This window comes from Meles meles, chromosome 12, assembly GCF_922984935.1.
Source record: "Meles meles chromosome 12, mMelMel3.1 paternal haplotype, whole genome shotgun sequence".
NCBI lineage: Eukaryota > Metazoa > Chordata > Mammalia > Carnivora > Mustelidae > Meles > Meles meles.
Genome location: NC_060077.1, coordinates 71,005,890 through 71,030,200, shown reverse-complemented (window position 1 = coordinate 71,030,200; position 24,311 = coordinate 71,005,890). Strand labels below are relative to the sequence as shown.

The following is a 24,311-nucleotide window of genomic DNA, read 5'->3' as shown; positions in this document are numbered from 1 at the left end:
ATAAATAAAAACTTAAAGGGCATAGTAATTACATATTCCCTAAAGATATAAAAGCATTACTCTAAAACTAGATGAGCATAGTCTCCATGTGCAACAGTTTATCCCCAACAAGTCTTTCACTTTTTTTGTGTGTTGTTCTTTTCATTATTGTCTCTTTTTAATTTGATTATAGGTCAAGTCGAATGACTTGTGTTTACCTAGACAAGTTTCCCTTTCATTCAGTTTGTCGACTTAACAAAATATTTGTTGTGAAAAAAAAAATTCAGATGTAATGCAGAAGGTATTTAATGAACCCCACTATGCCAACCGTCTAGATTCAACCATTAGATTTCATCATACGTCTCTCATCTGAACCTTCTTCTTTGCTTCAGTATTTCAGAGTAAATATTGGAATTTTAATCTCTCATATTTTGATATGTATCTCTAAAAATAGCATCTTCTTTCATAATCATGTATGATTATCACACCTAACGAAAGTAGCAATATTCCTAGGTGTGATCTAATACACAGCACAGTCAGATCTCTCCAGCGGTCTCATAAGGCTGTCGGCAGTGCTAACTCGGAATTCTAAATAAAAATTCATACATTTGGCTGTTATGTCTATTAAGTCTCTTTTAATCTAGAGTGACTCCCCCCCTTTATTCCCCTCATATCATCATTATGTTGCAGAAATAGCCGTTTGTCCTGTAGAATCTTCCACATCCCAAGCATGTCTTTTGGCTTCCTCTGGTAGTGTTTAGCTCATTCTCTCCCTAATGGAAGTTAGCTTTACAGGCCTGAGTAGATTCAGATTCTTCTTTCTTGGCCAGATTACTTCCTAGGTGATACTGTTTGCTCCACACATTAGGAGACGTGGTTGTCTTTCTTACTGCTGATGAGGCTAAGATTGATTGGTGGTTACAGGTGGGGACAGCCTGATTTCTGCTCTGTAAAGTTCTGCTTCACCTCAAAGCACATTTCTAACCACTGATGAGTATTGCCCAGATGAGTCAATTAGTTAAGAATCCAACATTTTTTTTTCAACATTATTTTTCCTTCTACATTCATTAACTATACTTTTCCTAGAAGAACATTTCTTCATCAGATGGGGTGGTTGAAATACATTCCATAAAGGAAAGCCAAAGGCTTATTATTCCCTTTTAATCTCCAGTTTTCAGAGTAAGAAGCTGGTGCCCCGTTTATTTATAGTGCCTTCCAATAGATTGGTGGGTTTGGGAGGTGAGAGATTCCTCTTTCTCTCATTTTTCAAAGGATTACATTACTAAACTCAGGGAGTTTTATATATTAAATGTGTTTGAACTCATTACATTCTTTAAAAAAAAAACTCGTGAAATGTTGCATAAATACAGAAAAATGTGCAAATCTTAAGTACATAGACAGAGGGTTATCACTGATTGTCCTTTGACTGTTAGTAAAATTACTCTTTGAATTTCAGTAGTTTTACTGTTACATACTTAGAGTGATTTTTGTCAGATTTATCCTGCTTAGAGTTCATAATTCTTCTTGAATTTGTTGCCCAATGTATTTCTCAGCTAGTGTTGATCTCTAAAATATTGTTTCTCCTCCTTTCTCTTTATTCTGGATGTTTTCTTACCAACTATTTTCGACTTTACTGATTTTCTCTGCAGTTATGTCTCAGATGCTATTTAAGCCATCCATTAAATTCTTCATTAGTTATTGTATTTTTTAACACGAGATTTTTTCATGTAGTTCTTTTTGTAGTTTACAGTTCTCTGCCAAAATTCTCAGTCCTCAAACTTGTTAATAAGCACAATTATTTTAAAGCATATATTTGATGTTTCTCTGTGGGCCTGTTGCTATTGTCTGTTGTTTCTCTTGTCTCTGTTATGTGGTCTTATCTTTTAATGTACCTGGTTATTTTTATTGAGTGCCAAACATTTTATATGAAGAATGATGGAGATAATTTGAGGACTTGGATGATATTATCTTTCTCCAGAGAGGATTTTTGCTTGTGGCAGCTGCCAAGGCTAGGAATGATATTACACTCAGATTGACTTAGTCCAATCTGATAGAGATGCTTCAAAGCTGTACATGAGTCTCTCTGAGGGATGGTCTATTTCTTTTTCATTTGTAGAACTCAGGTGTACCTCTTGGAATTCCACATAAAATTCAGAAGGAATTACCTGGGTCCCTCTTTTTTGACAGATACTGAATCCCACTATTTGCCCTTTCCATCTCTAATTCCAATGAGCCTATCAAACCTTTTGCTAAGCTTCTCTACCTACTCAGTTTCTGAGGCTCTCAATATAAAGATATTCAGCAAATATCTTTAAGGGAAACGTGGCTTAAATGCCAGGCTCACCTCTCTCAACTTTCCTGTTTTCCCAAAGCTTGGATCTACAATTTTTTACTAACTTGATAGCTTTCTGGGGCCATTAAATAGTGTATGCATATGCATTTGTGTATATACAAATGTTTAACTTTTTTTTTTTCAAGGTTGATTTATTTATTTGAGAGAGAGAGAAAATATGAGTACAAGCAGGGTGAAGGGCTGGGGGAGAAGGAGAGAAGTTCCTCAGGCAGAATCCCTGCTGAGCATGGAGCCTAATCCCAGGACACTAAGATAATGACCAAAGCCAAAATCAAGAGTCGGCCCCTCAGCTGAATGAGCCACAGAGGTGCCCCACACAAGTCAAGCTTTTATAGCTATTCTCAGGAGGGCGACTTGACCTAAAACATCTAATCCACCTGCCAGAAATCCCTTCGCTCTTTGAAGTTTCATCTTTGGTCACTGGATAACACATCATATTGACTTCTGTGTCCCTTTAACACAATCCACTAGTCATTGCAAGCTCTCTTGATTTCTAGTGCGAGAAGTCCCAGCTAATATTGTGTACATTCTGCCACAGACCTGGTCAAGTCATCCTTTCAAGGAGACTTGGGTTTTCTTTCTTTGTATGTTTGCTTGTTTTTTTGGTCATGAATGGTGTTTAGAGAATATAATCTGACCGCTGATACTCTTTGTTGCTGTTTGACTATCATTACTAGACCTTTTCAGTCGACTATATTAGAAAATACATATTTTTAAAACAAAAATCATGTTTACAATTTCGAATTTGTATTTAACATTACAAGTTTTTAGCTTTCCTTTTTTATTTGGTTTTATGTTTCTCGTTCCTCTCTTACACTGAAAACCTTGATTCTTAGCCCTGTTTCCTTTCATTAGGTAATCAGTAGCTTGAAAATGCTGTCACCTGTATGTCTCCTAAAAATTAGACCATGTATTAAGTTTGAGATTTCCTATCTGTTTGTCCTTAGAATGCATTCTACTTAGTATTCTACTAAGATTCTATTTATATACAGTCGAAATAATACTGTGTTTCAAAGACACAGGAAGTAGTTTTGTCTGTATCATTATGTCACAATTCTGATAAGTCATTTCAGTTTATTGTCAAGTTTTAGAGAATTCTTTTTAAGTCTCAATTTTGGAATATGTAAAATGTTTGTTTCCAAAGTTAAAACTGTGTAACAGGATCTACTCAGAAAGTTCTTGCTTCCATCCATATTTCTTCTTCCTTGTTTCCTCCCTTCCTCTGTAGGTAACTATTATTTTTCATAGGAACAGAGGGGAAGAATCTCTCAAGCAGAATCCCCGCTAAGCGAGGAGCCCAACTCAAGGCTTGATTCCACAACCCATGAGATCATGACCTGGATCAAAACCAGGAGTCAGATGCGCAACCAACTGAGCCACCCAGGCGCCCTTTTGTTATTCTTAGTTTATCCTTTCAGTTTCTTTTTGCATGCACACACAGACATACACACTCTTACAGTCTTCCCCTGATCCTTTCTTACCCAAAGGATGATGCAGTGTGTACTGTTTTCTATATTCATGGTATCTCCCAGAGTTCACTCCATGTTAGTGTAGAGACCTCTTCATTGCTTTTCCTGCCTGCATGGTATTATGGTATTTGGAGATACCATAGTTTATTGATGGACACTTTGTTTTCTTTCATTATTTACAAATGCTATCATGACTAACCTTGTGGGTATGCTGTCTCATAATTGTGCGAGTCTGCCTGAGTATTCACCTCCTAAAGGTGGGATTCCTGAGTCAGAGTGCGTATGTATGTATTTGTTATTTGTTGCTAAGTGTCCCTTCAGTGAGGTGGTACCATTTTTGTGTTCCCACTAACATTTCATGAGAGGTTTTTGTTTTTCTACAACCTCACTAATATATCGTATTAGTGTTTTGAATTTTTACATTTTTATCACAGATTGTCAATTCTCCTAGAGAATTATACAGAGAATTTTCATTGAAATGTTTTCCATATCCATAGTTATTTTCCTTTCCCTTCCCTAATGTTTTATGTATGTGTTTTTCCCATTTTTCCTGATTCACTTGTTGTCTGCTTTTAAAAGAGACAAATGCATTTATTTACCTATCTCTTATGGTATTACTCCATTTTCCAACTGATTAATTGATTGATTGATTTTTTGGTCTTTTCTTCTGTCCTGCTTTCTTTGGATTGATTTTGTTTGCTTTCTTGATATTACTTGTGCTCTTCTGAATGACTCTGAGGCCTTGCCCTCATCTGTTAAGAACAACTCTGATTGCATCTGTGTCCCTGATTAGCACCAAGCCACTGGCTGTTTATATTTTTCTTACTGATTTATAGAATTTCTTTATGTGTTTTTGCTCCTCCTGAATATGTTGTTAATATGTTTTCTTAGTCGCTATTAGTCTCCTCTACATTTATGAGACTCCTTTTTTCACTACAAAAGACTTATAATTTTCATGTATTCCAAACTGTGTTTTTTTTCCTTTCAAGACTCTATTTCTAAAACACTGAAAAACATCCCTGTCTCTCACCCCATCCCTGGATCAAGAAGATGAAAATATTTACCTGTATTTTTTCTAACCCCTTAAAGCTTATTTCTTAACCTTTTAATCTTCTAGAATTCTTTTTGTTGAAGGAATTAATTAGAGATCTAGACTTTACATTTTTTCTATTTAATTATTACTTAGCCTGGTAGCAATAATTCGATGATTTGTCTCCTCTGGTATGAAATTCAGTCTGTATAATTTACTGTATTCCCACACATCCTTGGATGCATTTCTGGGTTCTGTCTCTCACTGTTTTTATCTTTCTGTATATGGTGCCATTCCTAATATATTATGCGGTATAGCTTCGTACTATGTGTTCTGTTAGAAAATGTCAGCCTATTGTTCTTTTTCAAAATTTTGGATGGTGGTTCCAGAGTTCACCCTTGAGTTTCAGTTTCTGCTCGCTCTTTCCCATTTCTTTTGCCCTTTGCACTGTGGGTAGCAAATCATGTGTCCAAATGTCTACCCCTGTAGGTTTTCAAAATGCACTCCCTCCGGATGCCTGGGGGGCTCAGTTAAGCATCTGCCTTTGACTCAGGTCATGATCCCAGGGTCCTGGGATTGAGCCCCGCATCGGGCTCTCTGTTCAGCAGAGAGCCTGCTTCTCCCTCTCCCAGTCCCCCTGCTTGTGTTCCCTCTCTCGCTGTGTCTTTCTCTGTCAAATAAATAAACAAAATCTTAAAACAAAACAGCTCTCCCTGGACCTTTCCAGAATTGTTTCATCTTCTCCTCCAGTGCTGCATTTTTGCCAGAAGTGGTTTTTTTCTTCTCTTTTTGGGTGTTTCTGAAGCAAAAGGAGCCCGAAGGTCCTCTTTGTGCTCAGGGAAGTCTGGCACTCATCTGACTTGACCTGTGAGACCTGTTTGATCTGGTTCCACCTCTTGTCACCTCCCCCCAACATTTGACATTCTAGCCAAACTGGATTTCCTCCCCCATAGTGTGGTCCTCTTCACTGTTAGGCTTTCTGTGCGTGCCCTTCCTTCTGCCTTTTACCTGCCCACGAACTCAGACAGGTCGCTGCCTGTTGATAATAAGTAATCACAGTAACTACCATGTAATGAGCACTTTATATCTGCTAAGCAGGACAGCAGATTTTTAAAATATGTTATTATTTAATCATATCCTATAAAATAGGTAATATTCTAATTTTTCAGATGAGAAAGCTGAGACCCAAAAAACACAAAGCTAGTAAATGCTAAAGCTGGGGCACAAATCCAGGCCTGACTCCAGAACTTGTGTTCCCAACCACTCTGCTATACTTCTCCCCTTTCTCCCCAAGTCCCCCAAGTGGCACCTGCACCCCCCAGGGTGAATCTCCTCTAAATGAGAACCCATGTGATGGTATGGACCTGTGTGGATCACTGCTCTGTCCCCAGCACTTACCACATCATACTCTCTATGTTACGTAGGAACATATGATTTATTTTATGTGTCTCGATTTTCTATTAAATACCAGACATTATGTCTAAGACAGTAGAGTCTGGAGTGAAAAGTATGCTTATAAATGGGCACACCTCCGCTGATGTGCAGTTGGCTCATTCTGGTTAGGACCGGGGGTAGGTTTGGGTTTTGTCTTTAGAACTCTACTGGCTTGACCTGCCCCCATGGTTGTTGCCTGGGCTTGAAAGTAGGGCCTGGGTTCTGTTCAGTGTTGCTTTACCAACTTCTGCTTTCAGCAGTCCCTGCCGTGGAGTCAGAGAAGGGGTATTTCTGTTGTCCTGGTCCAGCCTCTTTCTTGGGGAGTCCCTGTGTGTGCCTGGGTCTTAGAAGTGGGACTTTCCCAGCATTTTTGTCCCTCCTCGTCTTGGCAGTTCTGTGTCTGTGGTTGGCCTTGAGTGAGAGGTTCCTGCCCCTTCCCAAGTGGCAGCATAGGATGGAGGGATAGGATTCTGCACCCAACACAGTTTCTTGCCCTAACCCCGTGTTAGAGGGTTTTGCTCAGTCCCTCCACCTGCAGGAACAGATACCTGCCTGTGTCCTGGAGGTGAGTTTCCTGCTTCTCATTTAGAGGCACATGGGTTATGTTTCTACTTCTCCCCTGGAAGCAGTGGAAATTTCCTGGTGCTCTGGGCCAATAGAGTTTGCTGCCCCAGGAGCTAAAGGCTTTTGCTTAGCATGAAAGGAGGGTCTGGGAAGCAGGGTTAGATAGAGGGCTCTTTCCCATCTCCTCCACACTTCATCTTTCTCGTGAGCACGTGGTGAAGGCAGGTGGAAAAAGAGTTTTCCAGTGAGGGCAAACCCCACTGTACCTGGGGCTCCAGCTTTCCAGACTGACACATTAGACCACACGTAGCCTTTAAGAACTTACTGAAATCTTACTGATTTCTGTCAACTTCCGTGAGGACATGTCTTCCTCCTGTGCTCTGCCAAAAGCGAGAGAGTGTCTGTGTTCCTTCTCTCTTTAGAGGGGCTGGTCCCTCTAGAGAATTCTTTTCACTTGATTGCCTTCCAGAATCATTTTCTGATGGTCCTGGGAAGACTTATGATTTATTAAATTATCTGGCTTTTTCTCACTGGTAGAGTAAGAGAGGCAGTCTTTGCATATCTGAAGCAGAAGCCTGTATGGGTCACTTAGAATGCTTCCCTGCATCACCCCAGAGAGCCCATTTATCTTGCATCGGAAGGGGCTGAGGCCCAGATGGTGACTTGTCCAGTCTAGGGCAAAACCCAACCTAGAGCTTCTCTCCACTGACATGGAGCTACCTCTGTTTTGCCTTTTTCCTTTTTTTTTTTTTTTAAACTGGGCTGTAGCTCTCCTGTACGTGATTCAGAGAACACTGACTCTTCTTCCAGAGAGGGAATGAAAAAAGGGCACAAAAGTATAGAGATTATTTCCCTTTTGTGCATTAACAATATCAAAGATAATAAGCCTTGAAATTTAATGCATTCTAGAAGAATCAGTAGGTTCCTGGGTTTAGAGGATGATTATTTTCAAACTTCACCTTCCACATTTTTACTCTCAAAGGTGGTTGAGTGTTTTTCCCTTCTGAACTAACAGTGACTCAGTTCAAAGTGCTAGGGAGATCGAAAGTAAATTCTGGATTTTAGTGAAGTTTGAGGTCATCCGAAAGCTTTTTCTACATTGCTTACGTGTTTAATTCCTCTAATAAAATTTGCTTTCTAAATTCAGTATTTTCTACAGTCCTTATGGAAGCTGAGACTTAAAAATAACTTCCACTCGGGCCAAGTGACCAAGCAAAGGTCACACAGCTCGTTATTGGCAGAGCTGAGACTGTAATGGGGGGCTCTTCTCTCTCTGATGGAGTGAAGGAGAATGTCAAAGCCATTATAAAAGGAGACCATCTTCCTAGAGAGTTACTTTACTCAGATTTTACTTTTCACAGGATGTGAAAGAGCAGTTCTTTTTATAGTAAAACACCAATATATCTTGAAGAAGAGTAGAAATGAACACTAATTCTTAAGGCAAAACAATAAATATTAAAAATCAAAACAAAAAAAGCTCGAGACTCAGATATACGCTCATTCTCTAGCAGAGGAGGGCCTGGGGAAGTAGGAGAGGCACTGCCCATACCCCTCTTTGTGCCCCGTGTGGGTAGCCTGCTAAAGTAATGTGATCGCAACTGAGTTGGATTCCATCAGAACATTCCTTTTTTGTGAGTTCTGTGGCTGTTTTCCAAGTATGGAAAAACATGGAAAGTTAGCCAGTGTCCCCTAGCAGCCACCATTCTCTTGCCTTCCTGCTACCAGTAGGCATGTTTTCAGTAAGACTCCCCAGGCTTCCAGGTCAGGCTTGTGGGCCATGTTCAAACCCTGTCCAAGGAATGAAAAAGACCACATCGTTTTTACATCCCCACACAAGAACCGTGGTACCATAACTCTGCCTTCCCCCTCCCCTGCCCCCCTTCTCCGGCCCCCACATTATTATTATTTTTTTAAAGATTTTATTTATTTATTTGACACACAGAGAGAGATCACAAGTAGGCAGAGAGGCAGGCAGAGAGAGAGAGGAGGAAGCAGGCTTCCTGCTGAGCAGAGAGCCCCATGCGGGGCTCGATCCCAGGACCCTGAGATCATGACCTGAACCGAAGGCAGCGGCTTAACCCACTGAGCCACCCAAGCGCCCCAGGCCCCCACATTATTAAGGTTACACATTGTCTCCTCTGGTCACAGGATTTCGCCTTCAGCGGTGGTTTTGCATGTAACATAAAGCTAGTTCTTGCTATCAGAAGCTGGAGATGTGGGGACAAATCCAGTTCTGGCTGGTCACAAAGCTCTTTAGTATGTGTGCCAGTAAATTAACAACATAACGATAACAAGAGTCTATCGCTGAATGATTGGCTTTGAAGGCCATTTGCACATTAACTTTAAAAGGAGGCCTGCCTGTGCATTTCCTCCCCCCTCTTCCCCACTTTGGCAAAGTCCCATTAATTTTGTTGAAGGTTTTATTTTCTGCTGAAAATGCAGGAAATTTAGACAACTCTCTTGGAACCCCCCCAAAACTAATACAAACAAGATACATATGCTTCTCTTAAGGGAACTAAAAATAAATGATTTGAAACTATTTAACTGTATAAATTCCCTCTTAAAAGGAAAAGGAAGTTTATATAATGAGGCAACTCTGAGTACTGTTGACAGGGTAAGATACTCCAGTAACTACCAGCTTGTCTGTTAGACATGAAATCACAGCTTAGCACAGAATGTATGTAGTGGTCATTACCAGCATGGGCAAAACCCAGCAGCAGCAGCTGAAAATGGGACTTTTTTTTTTTTTTTTTTTTTAGGATATTTGTTTTAACATTTGAGATGTTCTATAACAAAATAAGCTTTTCTTTTTCTTCTTCTTCTTCTTTCTTTTTTTTTTTTTTTTTTTTTTTTGAGAAGTCTGATCAGGGCTCTGGAATGGAAGCTGTATGTACTTTAAAAAAAAAAACATGAATGAAAAAGACGTGCTATTCTGCACATATTTTGCTGCTCCACCAGTGAGCCATCAGATTTTATCTCTGACGAAGCTAATTTTGACACAATACAGAGGAAACGTGGTGGTTTTTAAAACACGTCTTTTTATAAAACCTTAAATTATTCCAGAAATGGAAGTCAGCTTTTCTATACGTCTCCTCAAAGGGTCCAGTTTTGCAAATTAATGGAAGTGGTATCTGGGGCTTATTTAACACTAAGAAATGTGATTTCTAAATTCTTGGTAGTTACAGTAATTGAATTAACAGCTTTGGAAAGGCATTTATCTTTTCCTTATTATAATAATGTCTGAGATTAAAATGAGTTTTCTTCTTTCAGATACATTGTTTTTAAAAAAACACTCACATGGTTATAACTCATATGGTTATAACATGGTTATAATACACAGAGCTTTACAAATGGTACCACATTTAATCTTCCTGGGAAAAAAATCAAATAGCAAACTTCTCTAAATACCATTTGAAATTCTGACACCCAAATGGTGATGTGATTAGATAACATTTAGGTCTGTTTAAATACAGAGATTTGGACGATTTCATAGTTGTAAAGAAATGCTTATCAAATCCATGCTAATTTTTCATCTTTTTATGAGTAGTGATTACTACCCAACAATGCTTTTTAAAGATAAAGCATATAGGATTTCACTTAATCTGATTCAGTCATAGTAGCAACTTGAAGATTCAAATAAATTGTAAATTATGATTACTGAGATAGTTTTCCTTGAGAATTAAAATTAAGCAAAAGTTTGATAATAGATAATTAGATCTCTTGGAACCTTCATGCTGTGAAGAAGCTCTTGCTGCCTAGAAGAGACCATGTGGAGAAGAATGAAAGACCCTGGTCCCCAGCCCAGCTGTGCCCTCCACCCTTTTCCTCACAGCACCAGCCTGCCAGCCCTGCCAGCTGTCCTACCAGGCGATCCTCCCACCTCCAGCTGAGCATCCCAGTGACCTCCTGGAGCAAAGACCTGCTGGCCCATCAAGCCTAGCCCAGATGATTAGCAAGACAAATGGTTATTGCTATTCTAAGCCGGGAAGCTTTGGAGTAGCTCCTTACACAGCAATAGCTAACTGATTTAAAAGTCACGAAACATGATGGTAGGAATAAATGGAAAGGTACCAGCAATGACAAATGTAAGTGAATCAGACTCACTTAGAATTCAGAAACTATCAGGTTAGAGCTACAAATTCTAAAACCTAGCCAAATAGTTGCTTTGAACTATATATGTTTTCAGTAATACAGAAAGTTTGAAAATTAAAGGCTTGAAGGTGATACATATACCTGTCAAGTGTTTAAAAAAAAAGGAAGCTGGTGTAGCAATATCAGTAAAATGTATACTTTAATAAACAACATGGATTAAGAGAGACAGTACATAATGACAAAAATGTTTTTTAAAAGATGGGTTCTTGTGAACCTAGAGTCACTCTGAACATATGAATCACTTGGAGGAGCTGATAAATCCTTTCCTGTTTTGGGAAATTTTGACATAACCGTTCAGAAGTGATGAGTCTTTCGGACCGTGAGTGTTAAACGGAGTACGTGTACGTGTGGGTGAGAGCGAGGGCAAGAGCTTCCTCCCTTGTCAGCATACATGTGTTGTCGCTGCTCTTTCAGCAGTGGTCTAGCAACATTTATTAATAACACAAATCCACTATTTTTACCAGTCCCTCACCTGGAATCTGTCCCAGAGAAATAGGAGGACAGATCTACCAACATGCTTTTTGCCTCCTTGCTCACAGAAATGAGGAGACAGAAATAAATTGGATGCCCGTGAGTAGGATGCCATAAAGCAATAATACGTTGCTACTCTTTTGCTTTTGAAATCAGTGTCTTTCAGAATGAATAAAAATAAAAATGTGGGAGAGGCAGCTGCAGTACCAAGCGGAGGAGGGAGTCAGGCGAGCGCGAGCCGTGGCTGGGTGGGCACCGTGGCCAGCTGGGCACCGAGGCCAGGACCACCACCGTGGCAGCAGTGAAGCACAGGGTCCAGGGTCTTCAGCAGCAAGATGACGCAGAGGAGAGGGCGGAGCACCTGCGGCTGGAAGTGAAGGGGGAAAGGGAGCAGGCTGAGTCGGAGGTGGCCTCCTTGAATCCTACGTTCCAGCTGGTTGAAGAGGAGCTGGCCCACACCCAGGAGCCCTGGCCACAGCCCTGCAAAAGCTGGAGGGAAGCAGAGAAAGCCGCTGATGAGAGCGAGAGGGTGGAGGTTCTGGAGAGCTGAGCCGTGAAAGATGAAGAAGAGATGGAACGCCAGGAAATCCAGCTCAGAGAGGCCAAGCACATGGCAGAAGAGGCCGATTGAAGTCTGAAGAGGGGGCTCAGAAGTTGGTGGTTATAGAGGGGGACCCGGAATGCCCAGAGGAACGAGCTGAGCTGGGGGAGTCCTGCTGGAGGTGGATGAGCGGATCCCAGTGACAGGCCAGAACCTGAGGGGGGTGTGTGCTGCTGAGGAACAGCATGCTGAGAAGGAAGACAGCGATGGCGAAGAGGCAAAGATTCTCATGGATAAACTCAAGGCGGCAGAGACTGGTACTGAGATTGCTGAGAGATCGGTAGCCAAGCTGAGGAAGACGATGGATGATTTGGAAGATAAGCTGAAATGCACCGAAGAGGAGCACCTCCGTACACAAAGGACGCTGCACCAGGCCCTGCTTGGTCTGAATGAGACCACGAGCACCTTAGTCCCGCCCTACTGCTGCTCCTTCCTCTGACCCCTGCCCCCCAGGCCCCCAGCCTGCCGGAAGCTGGCCTTGAAACCAAGAGCTAATCTTTAACAGGAAGGCTGCTTTCTCCTTTTGCTGCTTCTACTATCCCAACCCATGTCTTTTTTCCAGACCGTCTGCCTCTCCCTAGGGTTTCCAGCTGGGCTTGAGGCTAAGCACCCTTGGGAACAATGTCTTAAGGGAATGCCAGCACCATGCTAAGTGTCTTGAAAAGTGTGTTGTAATATATACATTTTGTAATTATCTTTTTTGTTGTTGATGTAGGGACCATTTGTAAAACATTCCAGATAATTCCCCAGTTCTGAACCAGCAGTCTGACCTCTTCCTCACATTTGGAAAGTAACTTTTCAGCTTAATGCATACTGCCCTCACCACAGAGGAGGAAAAGCTCCAGGGGCCCGCCTTACTGAGAGCCAGAGCAGGAAAGAGACCCAGGCTGGGAAGCGTCATTGCTCTGTCCAAAGTACCAGGCAAATTAGAAGAGTGATTCCAAGGGGAGTTGGCCCAAAAAGTGTGACTCAGGGTTTCAGCTTCAAGGTGTCTTTGAGCAACTTTATTTTCAATTTCTTTTTTCCATCAGAAGTGACCAAGGGTGGCTAGACTCCTGTTCAACACCGTAATGGCGCCACTCACTTTACATCGGCTTGCCTAGTTTCTCATGAGCTGTCTACCGTAATTCTGATCTTTGTGTCTCCGTATTTCGTGTGTTTTTCCCCCTCTGGCTGCCTTCAAGATTTCCTCTCTGTCTTTAGTTTTCAGAGTTTAAGATGATGTGTCTGTGTGTGTGTTTTTGTTTTGTTTTGTTTTGGGTGGATTTGGGAGATATTCTCTGAGTTTCTTGGACCAGTGTTTGATTCTTTCATTATTTTAATGCTCAGCCATTACCTCTTCAAATAAATAAATAAAATCTTAAAAAAAAAAAAGACTCTGTTAAGTCCACTGTTGAACCATCTAGGTGTTCTTTACTGCTAATACCATGTATCTTTTAAATTCTAGCATTTACATTTGTCACTTTCTTACAGTTTTCAACTCCACTGAAATTCCCCATCGATCCAAACATACATAGATTCATATATAAATTTTGTAAATCATAGTTCGTTTAAATTTCTTGTTTGATACTTCTATTATCTTTGTAGCTCTGTCTGATACTGCCCATTTGTCTCTTGGATGTGGGTTGTTTTACCTGTTTGTCTCATACATTTTGGTTGAATGCTGGACATTATACTCTGTATACACTGTATGGGCTAAGATAAATTGTGTGGGAATAAGCATAGCTTTTTATTTACTGGACCAGATAGTAAATATTTTTTTACTTTGCAGGCCACAGTCTTTGAGTGTACTTCATCTGTCACTACCAGATTAATTTTTCAATTAATATTTACATGGTGTGGGCGCCTGGGTGGCTCAGTGGGTTAAAGCCTCTGCCTTCAGCTAAGGCCACGATCTCAGGGTCCTGGGATCGAGCCCTGCATTGGGCTCTCTGCTCCGCAGGGAGCCTGCTTCCTCCTCTCTCTCTCTGCCTGCCTCTCTGCCAACTTGTGATCTCTGTCAAATAAATAAACTCTTTAAAATATGTATATATATATATTTACATGGTGTATATCATTTGCCATCCTTTTGTTTTTGACCTAACTATATTTGAAGTGAGCTTTATTTGAAATTTCTTACATGTAGCATATAGTTGGGTCTTGTGTTTTTTAACTACTCTACCAAAGTCTGCCATTTCACTTTTTTCTGTTTGTTCCCTCTTTTTCATGTGTCTGTCTTGTTTTTCTGCCTGCCTGAAAAACTTGAACAGTTTTTTCGAATTCCATTTTGATGTATATGTAGTATTTTTGTGTGGATTTCTGTAGATTTGCTCTAAACAGTATGCATGCATGACTTGTCACAGTCTAGTATTGTTGATGTTTAGCAATTCATGAGTAGAAACCTTTTCTGTCTTTACATCCCTTTGCCCTCCCTGTTTTACAATATAATTGTCTTATAGATTCCCTTATATATGTTGAGAACCACATCAGACAGTGTTATAAATTTTTGCGACAACTTTGAAACATAATTTAGAAAACTCAAGAGGACAAGGAAAGTCCATTGTATTTACCTGTATTTTTTGCTTCTTCCATTGTTCTTTCTTCCAAGAGATTTGTTGATTGTTTTTACCCTCTTGTAACTGTTTCTTGTTTAGATTCCCAAAGACTGTTGACTGAGGAAAAAGAGACAAAACAATAGGCTATTTATCTGTAAATAGATTAAAATGACAGTGTAGAGAAGTGAGGTCATGTTCTGAATTAGGCACTTTTTTTGGACTTGGTAAAACCCAACCACCATTTTGCACTGTGCAAGTCTCATGATTTAGGGTGATGCTACGATGAGAAGGCCAGTAAGGATCTAGTAAGGGAGGGGCTGAGGAAGCCCCAAATTTCCTTCCAGATTGGCAAGTCTATATTTTAGTATGTTCAGTTCCTAATTGTGACCATCTGAATTCAAAGGATTTTTACTCAAATACTTTACTCAAAAACCTAATTCTGAAGATTCTTGACAAAAGTCACCTGCACAGGTTCTTTTGCATTATCTTTTCAATGTTATAATTTTTTTAACATTTTTATTTATTTGTCAGAGAGCATAAACTAGAGGAGCGGCAGTCAGAGGGAGAAGCAGGCCCCCTTCCTGAGCAGAGAGCCCCCACGTGGGACTTGATCCCAGAGTCCTGGGACCATGACCAGAGCCTGAAGGCAGACAGTTAACCAGCTGAGCCACCCAAGTGCCCCTAAAGTTACAATTTTAAAGCAGTTACTCTCGTTTTGATTAATTCTGCATGAAGGAGAAAAACACTGTGCGTGTGGTTTTTCTTTCTTTATTAGGCACAAGACTTGAATGTCATCGAAGAAGTGATTCGAATGATGTTAGAGATCATCAATTCCTGCCTGACAAATTCTCTTCACCACAATCCAAACTTGGTGTATGCACTGCTTTACAAACGAGATCTCTTTGAACAGTTTCGAACGCATCCTTCATTTCAGGATATAATGCAGAATATCGATCTGGTAAGTGTAAATGGAGACATTATGAGTCTTTTTTAAGTATCAAAGCAGCAAAAGTTGAAGAAACCTTGCCAAAAACTACAAAAGTTAAAATCCCTTCTGTGAACATAAAGTGTCTATTTGTAGTTTTTTCTGCCATAGTAATTATTGTATTCTGTCTGTGTGTGTTATATACACACACACATATATTTGATAGAATTGAGATCATTTATACAGTCTGTATTCTGCCATTTTTACTTAGCCTTTAGATCATCAGCATTTTTCTGTGGTATCATCAAATCTTTGAAAATCTCCCATTTTAATATCTGTATAACCTGTGTTATGGATGTCCCAAAAGATTATTTATTTATTTTTAAAGATTTTATTTATTTATTTGACAGAGATCACAAGTAGGCAGAGAGGCAGGCAGAGAGAGAGAGAGAGAGAGAGAGAGGAGGAAACAGGCTCCCTGCTGAGCAGAGAGCCCGATGCAGGGCTCGATCCCAGGACCCTGAGACCATGACCTGAGCCAAAGGCAGAGGCTTAGCCCACTGAGCCACCCAGGCACCCCTCAAAAGAATTTTTAACTATTATCCCGTTATTACTCATTTTGGGTGTTTCACTTTTTTATGTTACTTCATAATTTATGAATAGTTTGTAAATAAATCTTATCTCAACTTATTTTTCAGTTGCGTTTTTAGCATAGTTTTAGGACTAGAATTATACTAATTTTTGTCACGGTATCTGTATTTTTAACTCAACACATGCTGCCAGATTGCTTTCCAGAAACACCGGGCAGTTTATGCACCTGTAAAACATCTTATATTTCCACACCTGATTTATGAGAGGGTCTGTCCCACGACGTACACTCTTGCAGCTTTGAGTATTATACTTATTTTAATATTGGTCTTTTTATATCAAAACCAGCATTTCATTATCATTTTGGTTAATTTCTTTTCTAGTATGGCAGAATATTTTTCACAAGTCTATAAATTTTTACTTTCTGTCTTTTCTAAAGGTGTTTTTGCTAAATTTTGTATTGTTTTATTAGTGTTTTCTAATTCAGTTTGATTCCACAACTATTTTTTTCCTCACAGATTAATCTTTCATTAGGATACTAGAGCAAAACTTAAAGAAAACGGCAAAAAAATATATTCAGCAATTTATCAAGCAAACCAATTCCATGAACAGGTAGTATTCAACTCTGGAAAACAGCTAACATTTCTTATTGGTAATTTCTTTATTGTAGTATAGCAACTGAGTAGGAAAAAAATCTTCCATATATAGTAGGATCATCTTACTAAATGCTAAAGATAGGGGCGCCTGGGTGGCTCAGTGGGTTAAAGCCTCTCTGCCTTTGGCTCAGGTCATGATCCGAGAGTCTTGGGATCAAACCCCGCATCCCCGCATCAGGGGGGGTCTCTGCTCAGCAGGGAGCCTGCTTACCCCCTCTCTCTCTGCCTGCCTCTCTGCCTACTTGTGATCTCCACCTGTCATATAAATAAATAAATAAATAAATCTTAAATGCTAAAGATATTATATAAAAACTGTTCTGAGGAAAACTATATATAGGATATTTCTATTTTTTCCTTTTGTGTGTGTTTTTTTTTAATTTAATTCCAATATAACTGATGTATCGCATTGTAGTGGTTCAAGCTGTACAATATAGTGACTCAGCAATTCTGTACATTACTCAGTGCTCATCAGGATAAGTGTACTCTTAATCTCCTTCACCTGTTTCACCCATCCTCCCACCCATCTCTCCTCTGGTAACTATCTGTTCTCTATAGTTAAAAGTCTGTTTTTTGGTTTGTCTCTTTTTTCTTCATTTGTTTTGTTTCTTAAATTCCATGGATGAGTGAAATCATATGGTTTTTCTTTCTCTGATGTATTTCATTAGCATTATACCCTCTAGATCCATCCATGTGGTTGCAAATGGCAAGATTTCATTCTTTTTATGGCTGAATAATATTCCATTGTGTGTGTGTACCACATCTTCTTTATCCACTCATCAATCAGTGGACACTTAGGTTGCTTCCATAATTTGGCTATTGTAAATAATGCTGCTTTAGACGTGAGGGTGCATCTGTCTTTTTGAATTCATGTTTTCATGATTCCACAATGATTCCTTGAGTAACTAATAATGATTCACAGTACCAGGCACAAGAGTAAACCCAAGAGCCAACATCCTGTCCTTGTGTTACTCACATTCAGGAAGACATTCAATCATTGTATTCTCACACAGGTAGAAATATGCAAGTTCGGTCATAAGTAAGCATATGTACATACCTCTTTCTTGGATGGACACCCAGAAGTGGAATTGCTGGGCAGTGTGTATTATGCCAGACCGTTTAACATGGGGTCCTACCATTCGACTGTCCGACCAGTGGTGTGTGAGAGGTTCTGTTACTTCCCATGAACACTTAGTTTTGTCAGTCTTGTGATGGCATCTCATTATAGATTTCATCTGTAATTTCTTGATTACCATTGAGGATGAATATTCTCCCACCCCCCAATTTGGATTTCCTCTTTTGTGAGTTTCCATTCAAGTCCTTTTCCAGTTTTTCTGTTGTTTATTTTCTTACAGATACTTGGTGTGCTCTGGATTCTAGGCAAATTTCTCGATTATGTGTTACAGACATCTAGTCACTAACACAGCCTCAGGCTTTCAGACATAACTCTAAAACTCCTCTCAAAATGGTCAAGCAGACCCAATAAAATTTTCATTTCTATACTTTTCTTGGAGACCTGCTTCCTGCTTTCTGCCCCAGTCGTGTTGTGCTCTGGTTCTCATGCCCAGCTGTGGCATCTTCTTAGGAATTTCCTTCCCTTGGCTCTTCCGGTTGACATTGGCTCCTCTGTCTTCCTCTTTCTTGGCTTACTGCTCTGTCTTGGTGGGAGCAGAGACTACGTAGTAGCTTTCTGGGAAAAGGATGTGAATGAGGTATATTTCATTTTAATTTTCAATTTATAGATAAACCAGCTTAGAAAGATTTTTACTTGCTCACTGTCACACACTCAGAAAGTCATAGAGCCAGGACTCAGACCAGGCAGTTTAATGATAAAGCCCATGCCCATGTTTGTAATCATCAGGCCTAACTACTGTACCCCTTTGCAAAATGTTCCCACAGTTTCTCACTCACTGCCTGAAAACATCTAGCCGTATCCAAACCTGGAGACTTCACAGTTCTCTTTCTCTCTCAAAATCACTTCTGATGTCAAATCAGTTTTTATTCCCCCAATGATAGAACTGAGGATCCTTCTTAGTAACAAGGTGATTAACCGTTGACATCCTTAAAAACATCTCGAAAAGACCATTATTAGTTTTTGAAAAGGCACACGAGAACCATGGAAAGGGTTACACTACCCCCATTCAAAACTCAGTCTCTTTTGAAAGAAGTGAAGATCAGGGTTAAGGTGAGGAAAAGAAGGGACCTCACTGCGTATCACATGGTGTATGACTATGTGGAAATGGAAGCAGGGTGTTAAGTGGACTTACAACCAGGGCTCACTTTCCTGTGGCTGACAGAAGAATGGGCCACTTACACTTCCATGTATTCAGCACAAAGGGCCTCTTACGGTAAACATTTGGCCATATGCTGTTACGCGCTTCTTTAAACTAGGCAAATAGGGGCGCCTGGGTGGCTCAGTGGATTAAGCCGCTGCCTTCGGCTCAGGTCATGATCTCAGGGTCCTGGGATCGAGCCCCGCGTCGGGCTCTCTGCTCCGCGGGGAGCCTGCTTCCTCCTCTCTCTCTGCCTGCCTCTCTGCCTACTTGTGATCTCTCTCTCTGTCAAATAAATAAATAAAATCTTAAAAAAAAAATAAAAAATAAACTAGGCAAATAAATGCCTGAATGTTGTTGAGCACCTGCTAAGTGTTAGGAATGAGGTTAAGTACTTTCCTATGCATTATCTTTTTTCTTCTCCTTTTTTTTTTTTAAATTCTTCTTAAACCAATAAACAGTAAACTAGGTTTGATTATCCACTTAGTGGATAAGAAAACCAGGATGTTGAGCGACAGTTTCTCAAGTGATTTTCACACAAATCCCAGCCTAAGACTCATTGTCTTAAATGATGATTAAATATTCAAGTAGGTCCTGATTATGGATCATTTGCATATACAGTATCTCATGTGACCCCTAAACCAGGGAGGCCCAGCAGGGCTTGAGAGGAAAAGTTGTTGGCCCAAGGTCACTTAGCCGGTAAGTCACTCAGCCAGGCCTTGAAGCCAGATTAGAAACTCTGCGCTTTCAATGTGCACTTAGATAAACCTAAAGTAAAATTTCAAATGGTCAGGTTGTCCAACAGTTTTTTGTTGAATACTGCCATCCAAAATAGTGCAGGCACAATGGAAGTTCATTCAAAAAGTTGTTTAAACTCTTTTGCATATTTTGAAAAGAATGCCATGACAGAGCTGTAAATAGCATCTCTACTTTTTGCTTCTTTCAGCGCTTTGCCTTCCCCTTCCCTGCCCTAAATGCCCCTGAAATTTGGCTCCAGCAAGCCTTTGCTATATCTTTTTTCATGGAGTTAACCTTGAAAAGTATTGGTAAAAGAGACTACGAATTACTGTTATTTTTAGCTGACAGGGCGTTCAGAGTTGATATTTTTCATTAAGACAGTCAGCAGTGTTGAATATCTGAGACAGGAGGCACTAACCTTGGAGCACTTTGAACTTCCCGCAGATCCTTCCAACGTGTTTTCCAAATGACCAGGTATCTGTGAGCCACTGCTGTATATCCTTCCCATCTAACCCATAGGTGATATGATTTGGGTGAATTAAGTAACAGGACAATAGAATCGTGACACCAAATGAGAGAAGATGTGAAAGGAATTTCATGGCTGAGTATAAGTAGAGAGCAGAGGCAGTTAATAGTAACATGTGCAGTGTGTTAAAGGCAAGAACTGTTCTTCTCTCTGGACAGTGTAAAAGTCATGTTAGATTTTGTGTATTTCCAAACCCGACCGTCCTTACTGAGCTCCAGACAAGTGCGTTCAGTTGCCGACCTGACAGTCCCACAAATGTTGAAGAAGGTTCGATCAGAATTCCTTGTTTTCTTCAAAAAGTCAAACACAAAATGAATCAGCTCTTCCTTATGCAGTCTTCCTTATCTCAGTAAATGACAGCAACATCGACCAAGTTTCTTAAGCCAAAAAAAGAAGAGTGCTGGTCAGAGTAGGGGTGGGAAATTCCAAGTCCAAAGAGCGCGGTCAGAGAAGGCCTCTCCGAGAAGGTGCATCTGAGCTAAGACTTGAAGGAGGTAGAGAGTGAGCCGCACAGATAATCTAGGGTCAGGGTGTGCCAGGCAAAGAGAACCATAGGGGTGGTGTGGGGGCATGTCTGTGTCTCCCTCAGGAGCAAAAGGTAAACCTGCTTATGGACCATTGTAAAAGATTTGGGTTCCCTAAGCTCAGAGTTCTCTTCCTATAATATAACCCACTACATGTGAGGGAGTCACCCATCCCTCATCAAACCACTTTTATGCAAATTGGGGCTTGGAGAACCCATTAAAAAAAATGCTAATGTTCTGGTCACTGCTGCTGTTTGACGAACAGCTGTCCTTCATCACTGACCCAGAAATCTCTGTATCCTTCCAGGATCCACAAAACTGACTTGTTCACTTGCAAGTAGGGCAGAATTCTTGAGTTCTTGACAACGTGAAATGCTATGGTATTATTTGAAGGTGGACTGATAAATGCACGGTGGCTGTTATAAACTCTAAGCCAACCACCCAAAAAAAAAAAAAAAAAAGAGAGAGAGAGAGAGAGATAGAACTGGTATGCCAAAGATGGAGATAAAATGGAATTATAAATTGTATTTAATCCAAAGGCAGGTGGGAAAAGCAGGCTAAATAATAGTAGAACAAAGAGAAATGACAAGCAGTATGGGAGATTTAAATCCAGTCATGTCAACAATCCCATTAATGCCTCAATTAAAAAAGATTTTCAGATTGGATAAAAGATAAAATCTATGTTCTCTCTAAGAAACTCACTGTAAATAGAGCTAGGTAGGTTAAAAGTCAAAGGCTGAAAGAAGTTTTATCATGTAAGCACTAATTAAAAGAGAGCTGGAGTTAGTATAGGATCAGCTAAGTAGACCTCATTAAAAGAAGCATCGCCAGAGATAAAGAGGGACACCGTGTGATGATCCAGGGGTCCATTTAGCAAGGAGACATAACAGTCTTAGATATGGATGCACCTAACAACAGAGCTTTCAAAATCTGCAAAGCAAAAACTGATAGATTTGCAAGAAGGAATTGGCAAATCCATAATTTTAATTGGAGGAGTCAACACTTCTTCCTCAGTAACTGATACAATAAATAGAAAATTAGTAACAATATAGAAGACCCAAACAATACTACCAACTTGATTTAATTGACATTCATAAAACATTGTACCCATCATCATCAGTGTACATGGAACAGTCCCTGAGATAGACCATATACAGGACCATAAAACAAACCTCAACAAATTTAAAAGATTTAAAATCGTAATAGAGTATGTTCTTTGACCACAATGAAATTAAACTAGAAATCAGTAAGAGACATATCTGGAAAATACCCCCAGATATTTAGAAAGTAGACAGTACACCTGTACATCAAAGAGAGGAGGCCAAAGGTAAAGAGAACATATTTTATTTTTTTTAAAGATTTTATTTATTTATTTGAGAGAGAAAGAGAATGAGAGAGAGAACATGAGAGAGGAGAGGTCAGAGGGAGAAGCAGATTCCCTGCTGAGCAGGGAGCCTGATGTGGTACTAGATCCTGGGACTCCAGGATCATGGCCTGAGCCATAGGTAATTGCTTAACCAACTGAGCTACCCAGGCACCCTAAAGAGAACATATTTTAAACTTAGCAATACAGTGGCTAACTGAACATGAAAAAAAAAAAAGAACATGAACATGAAAATTAAAAAGTTCCAAAAATTCAAAACTAAAAAAATATAGAAGGAAACAGCAAAAATAGTAAAGTTTGTAAAAAAGGAAATGCAAAATATCAAAATTTGTGGAATACAGCTAAAGAAAAATTTATAGTATTAAACGCTTCTAGTAGAAAAGAAGAAAGATCTTAAATAAATAATATTCCACATTAAGAAACTACAACAAAGAGTAAATTAAATCCAAAGCAAGAAAAGGGTAGGAAATAATAAAAGAACAAAAAAAATCAGTGAAATTGAAAAAAAAAAAAAAAAGACAATCAGTGATAGCAAAAGCTGGTTATTTGGGAGGGAAAAAAACCTTAACACTATAAAACTGATAAATCTGTAGCAAAGTTAATCCCAGAAGAAGAAAGAAAACACAGGTTACCAGTGTCAGGAATAATAGCAGGAATATTGAAAGGATAATAAGATAATATTATGAATAAGTTTCTGGCAATAAATTTGATGACTTAGGTCAAATGGAAAGATTCCTTGAAAGACACAAACTTTCAGAGCTTACTCATGAAGAAATAGATAATCTGAATAGTTCTGTATCTTTAAACGATACTGAACTGTTAATATTTAAAATTTTTCCAACAAAGTAAACTCCGAGCCTGGATGTCTTCACCCTTAGATTCTACCAAATTTTTAAGAAAGAAATACTACTATTTCAATACAAACTCCTCCAGATAATACAAAAAGAAGACATACTTCCCAACTCATTTTATGGGGACATTATTACCCTAATGCTACTCGTAGATAAAGACCTTACAAGTAAAGAAAATTATAAGTCAGTATCATTCATAGATAGAAACACAAAAAATCCTCAGCAAAATAGCAAATCAAATCTTGCAGTGTATCAGAAAAATAATGCAACATGCTCAGTTATCATGCATTCCAGGAATTCAAGGCTGATGTAATTCACAAAATTAAATGGCTAGAGGATAAAAACCAGACAATCATCCCAATACATGCAGAAAAAACATTTCTCAAAATTCAGCATTCTTTCATGAGAAAAGAAAACTTTGCAAACTATGAAAACTTCCCCAACACTGTACTGTTTAAATTTTCTGGAAATAATAAAATACAAATTGTTTTTGAAAGAGGAAGGTAATACATAAACTCACCAAGTAAAGATAGGAGAGTTTTGGGACACCTGGGTGGCTCAGTCAATTAAGCGGCTGCCTTTGGCTCAGGTCATGATCCCAGGGTCCTGGGATCGAGCCCCACATTGGGCTCCTTGCTCAGCGAGGAGCCTGCTTCTCCCTCTCCCTCTGCCTCTGCTCATGTGGGTGCTCTCCCTCTCTTTCTCTCTCTCCCTCTCTTTCTCTCTCTCCCTCTCTCTCTCTGTCAAATAAATAAAATCTTAAAAAAAAAAAAAAGAGAGTTTCAAATTGACCCTCAGTAATGCATTAAACTGATAATGATCATGTTGGTTTTAACCAGCAGACTTTCCTGTAATTTACTTTCAGTAGATCACACTTGCTACTCCTGTCTGGTTTGATTTATCCTTAAGTTTCACATGTATTATAAGTTTCCTATGTGGTAGGTAGGGCAACTTTTTCATTTTATAAGTGAAGATACTGAGATATACCTAATGATAATGACATTTTATGAACCCTTACCATGCGCCAGGCATTGTTCTTTGCACTTCGAAGATATTAACTTATTTAATTCTAACAGTATCCATGCATGAGGCAGGCACTCTATCTTTCCTCACTTATAGATCAGGAAACTAAGGCATAAAAAAGTTAAATAACCTGTCTACGTTCATTAGCAGAGCTGGGAATTAAACCTAAGCCTCTGACACCTGGTAGGTGCCCTAGACCCTGAGTTCTACAAGTCAGGTGGCTTGTCAGTATCAGAGAC

The 24,311-nt window shown here is 39.5% G+C and overlaps 1 protein-coding gene and 1 pseudogene across 2 annotated transcripts in view; both read left to right on the top strand.

The window, feature by feature from the left end:
- The window catches only part of DYM (dymeclin), a 344,284-nt gene that overhangs the window by 263,345 nt on the left and 56,628 nt on the right, over nt 1-24,311 (top strand). For both annotated transcript variants that reach the window (XM_046025177.1, XM_046025176.1), the window contains one exon: nt 15,363-15,545. In XM_046025177.1, coding sequence (XP_045881133.1) covers nt 15,363-15,545 — 183 coding nt within the window. The remainder of the gene's footprint in view (nt 1-15,362; nt 15,546-24,311) is intronic.
- On the top strand, nt 11,285-12,568 carry LOC123954359 (annotated as a pseudogene).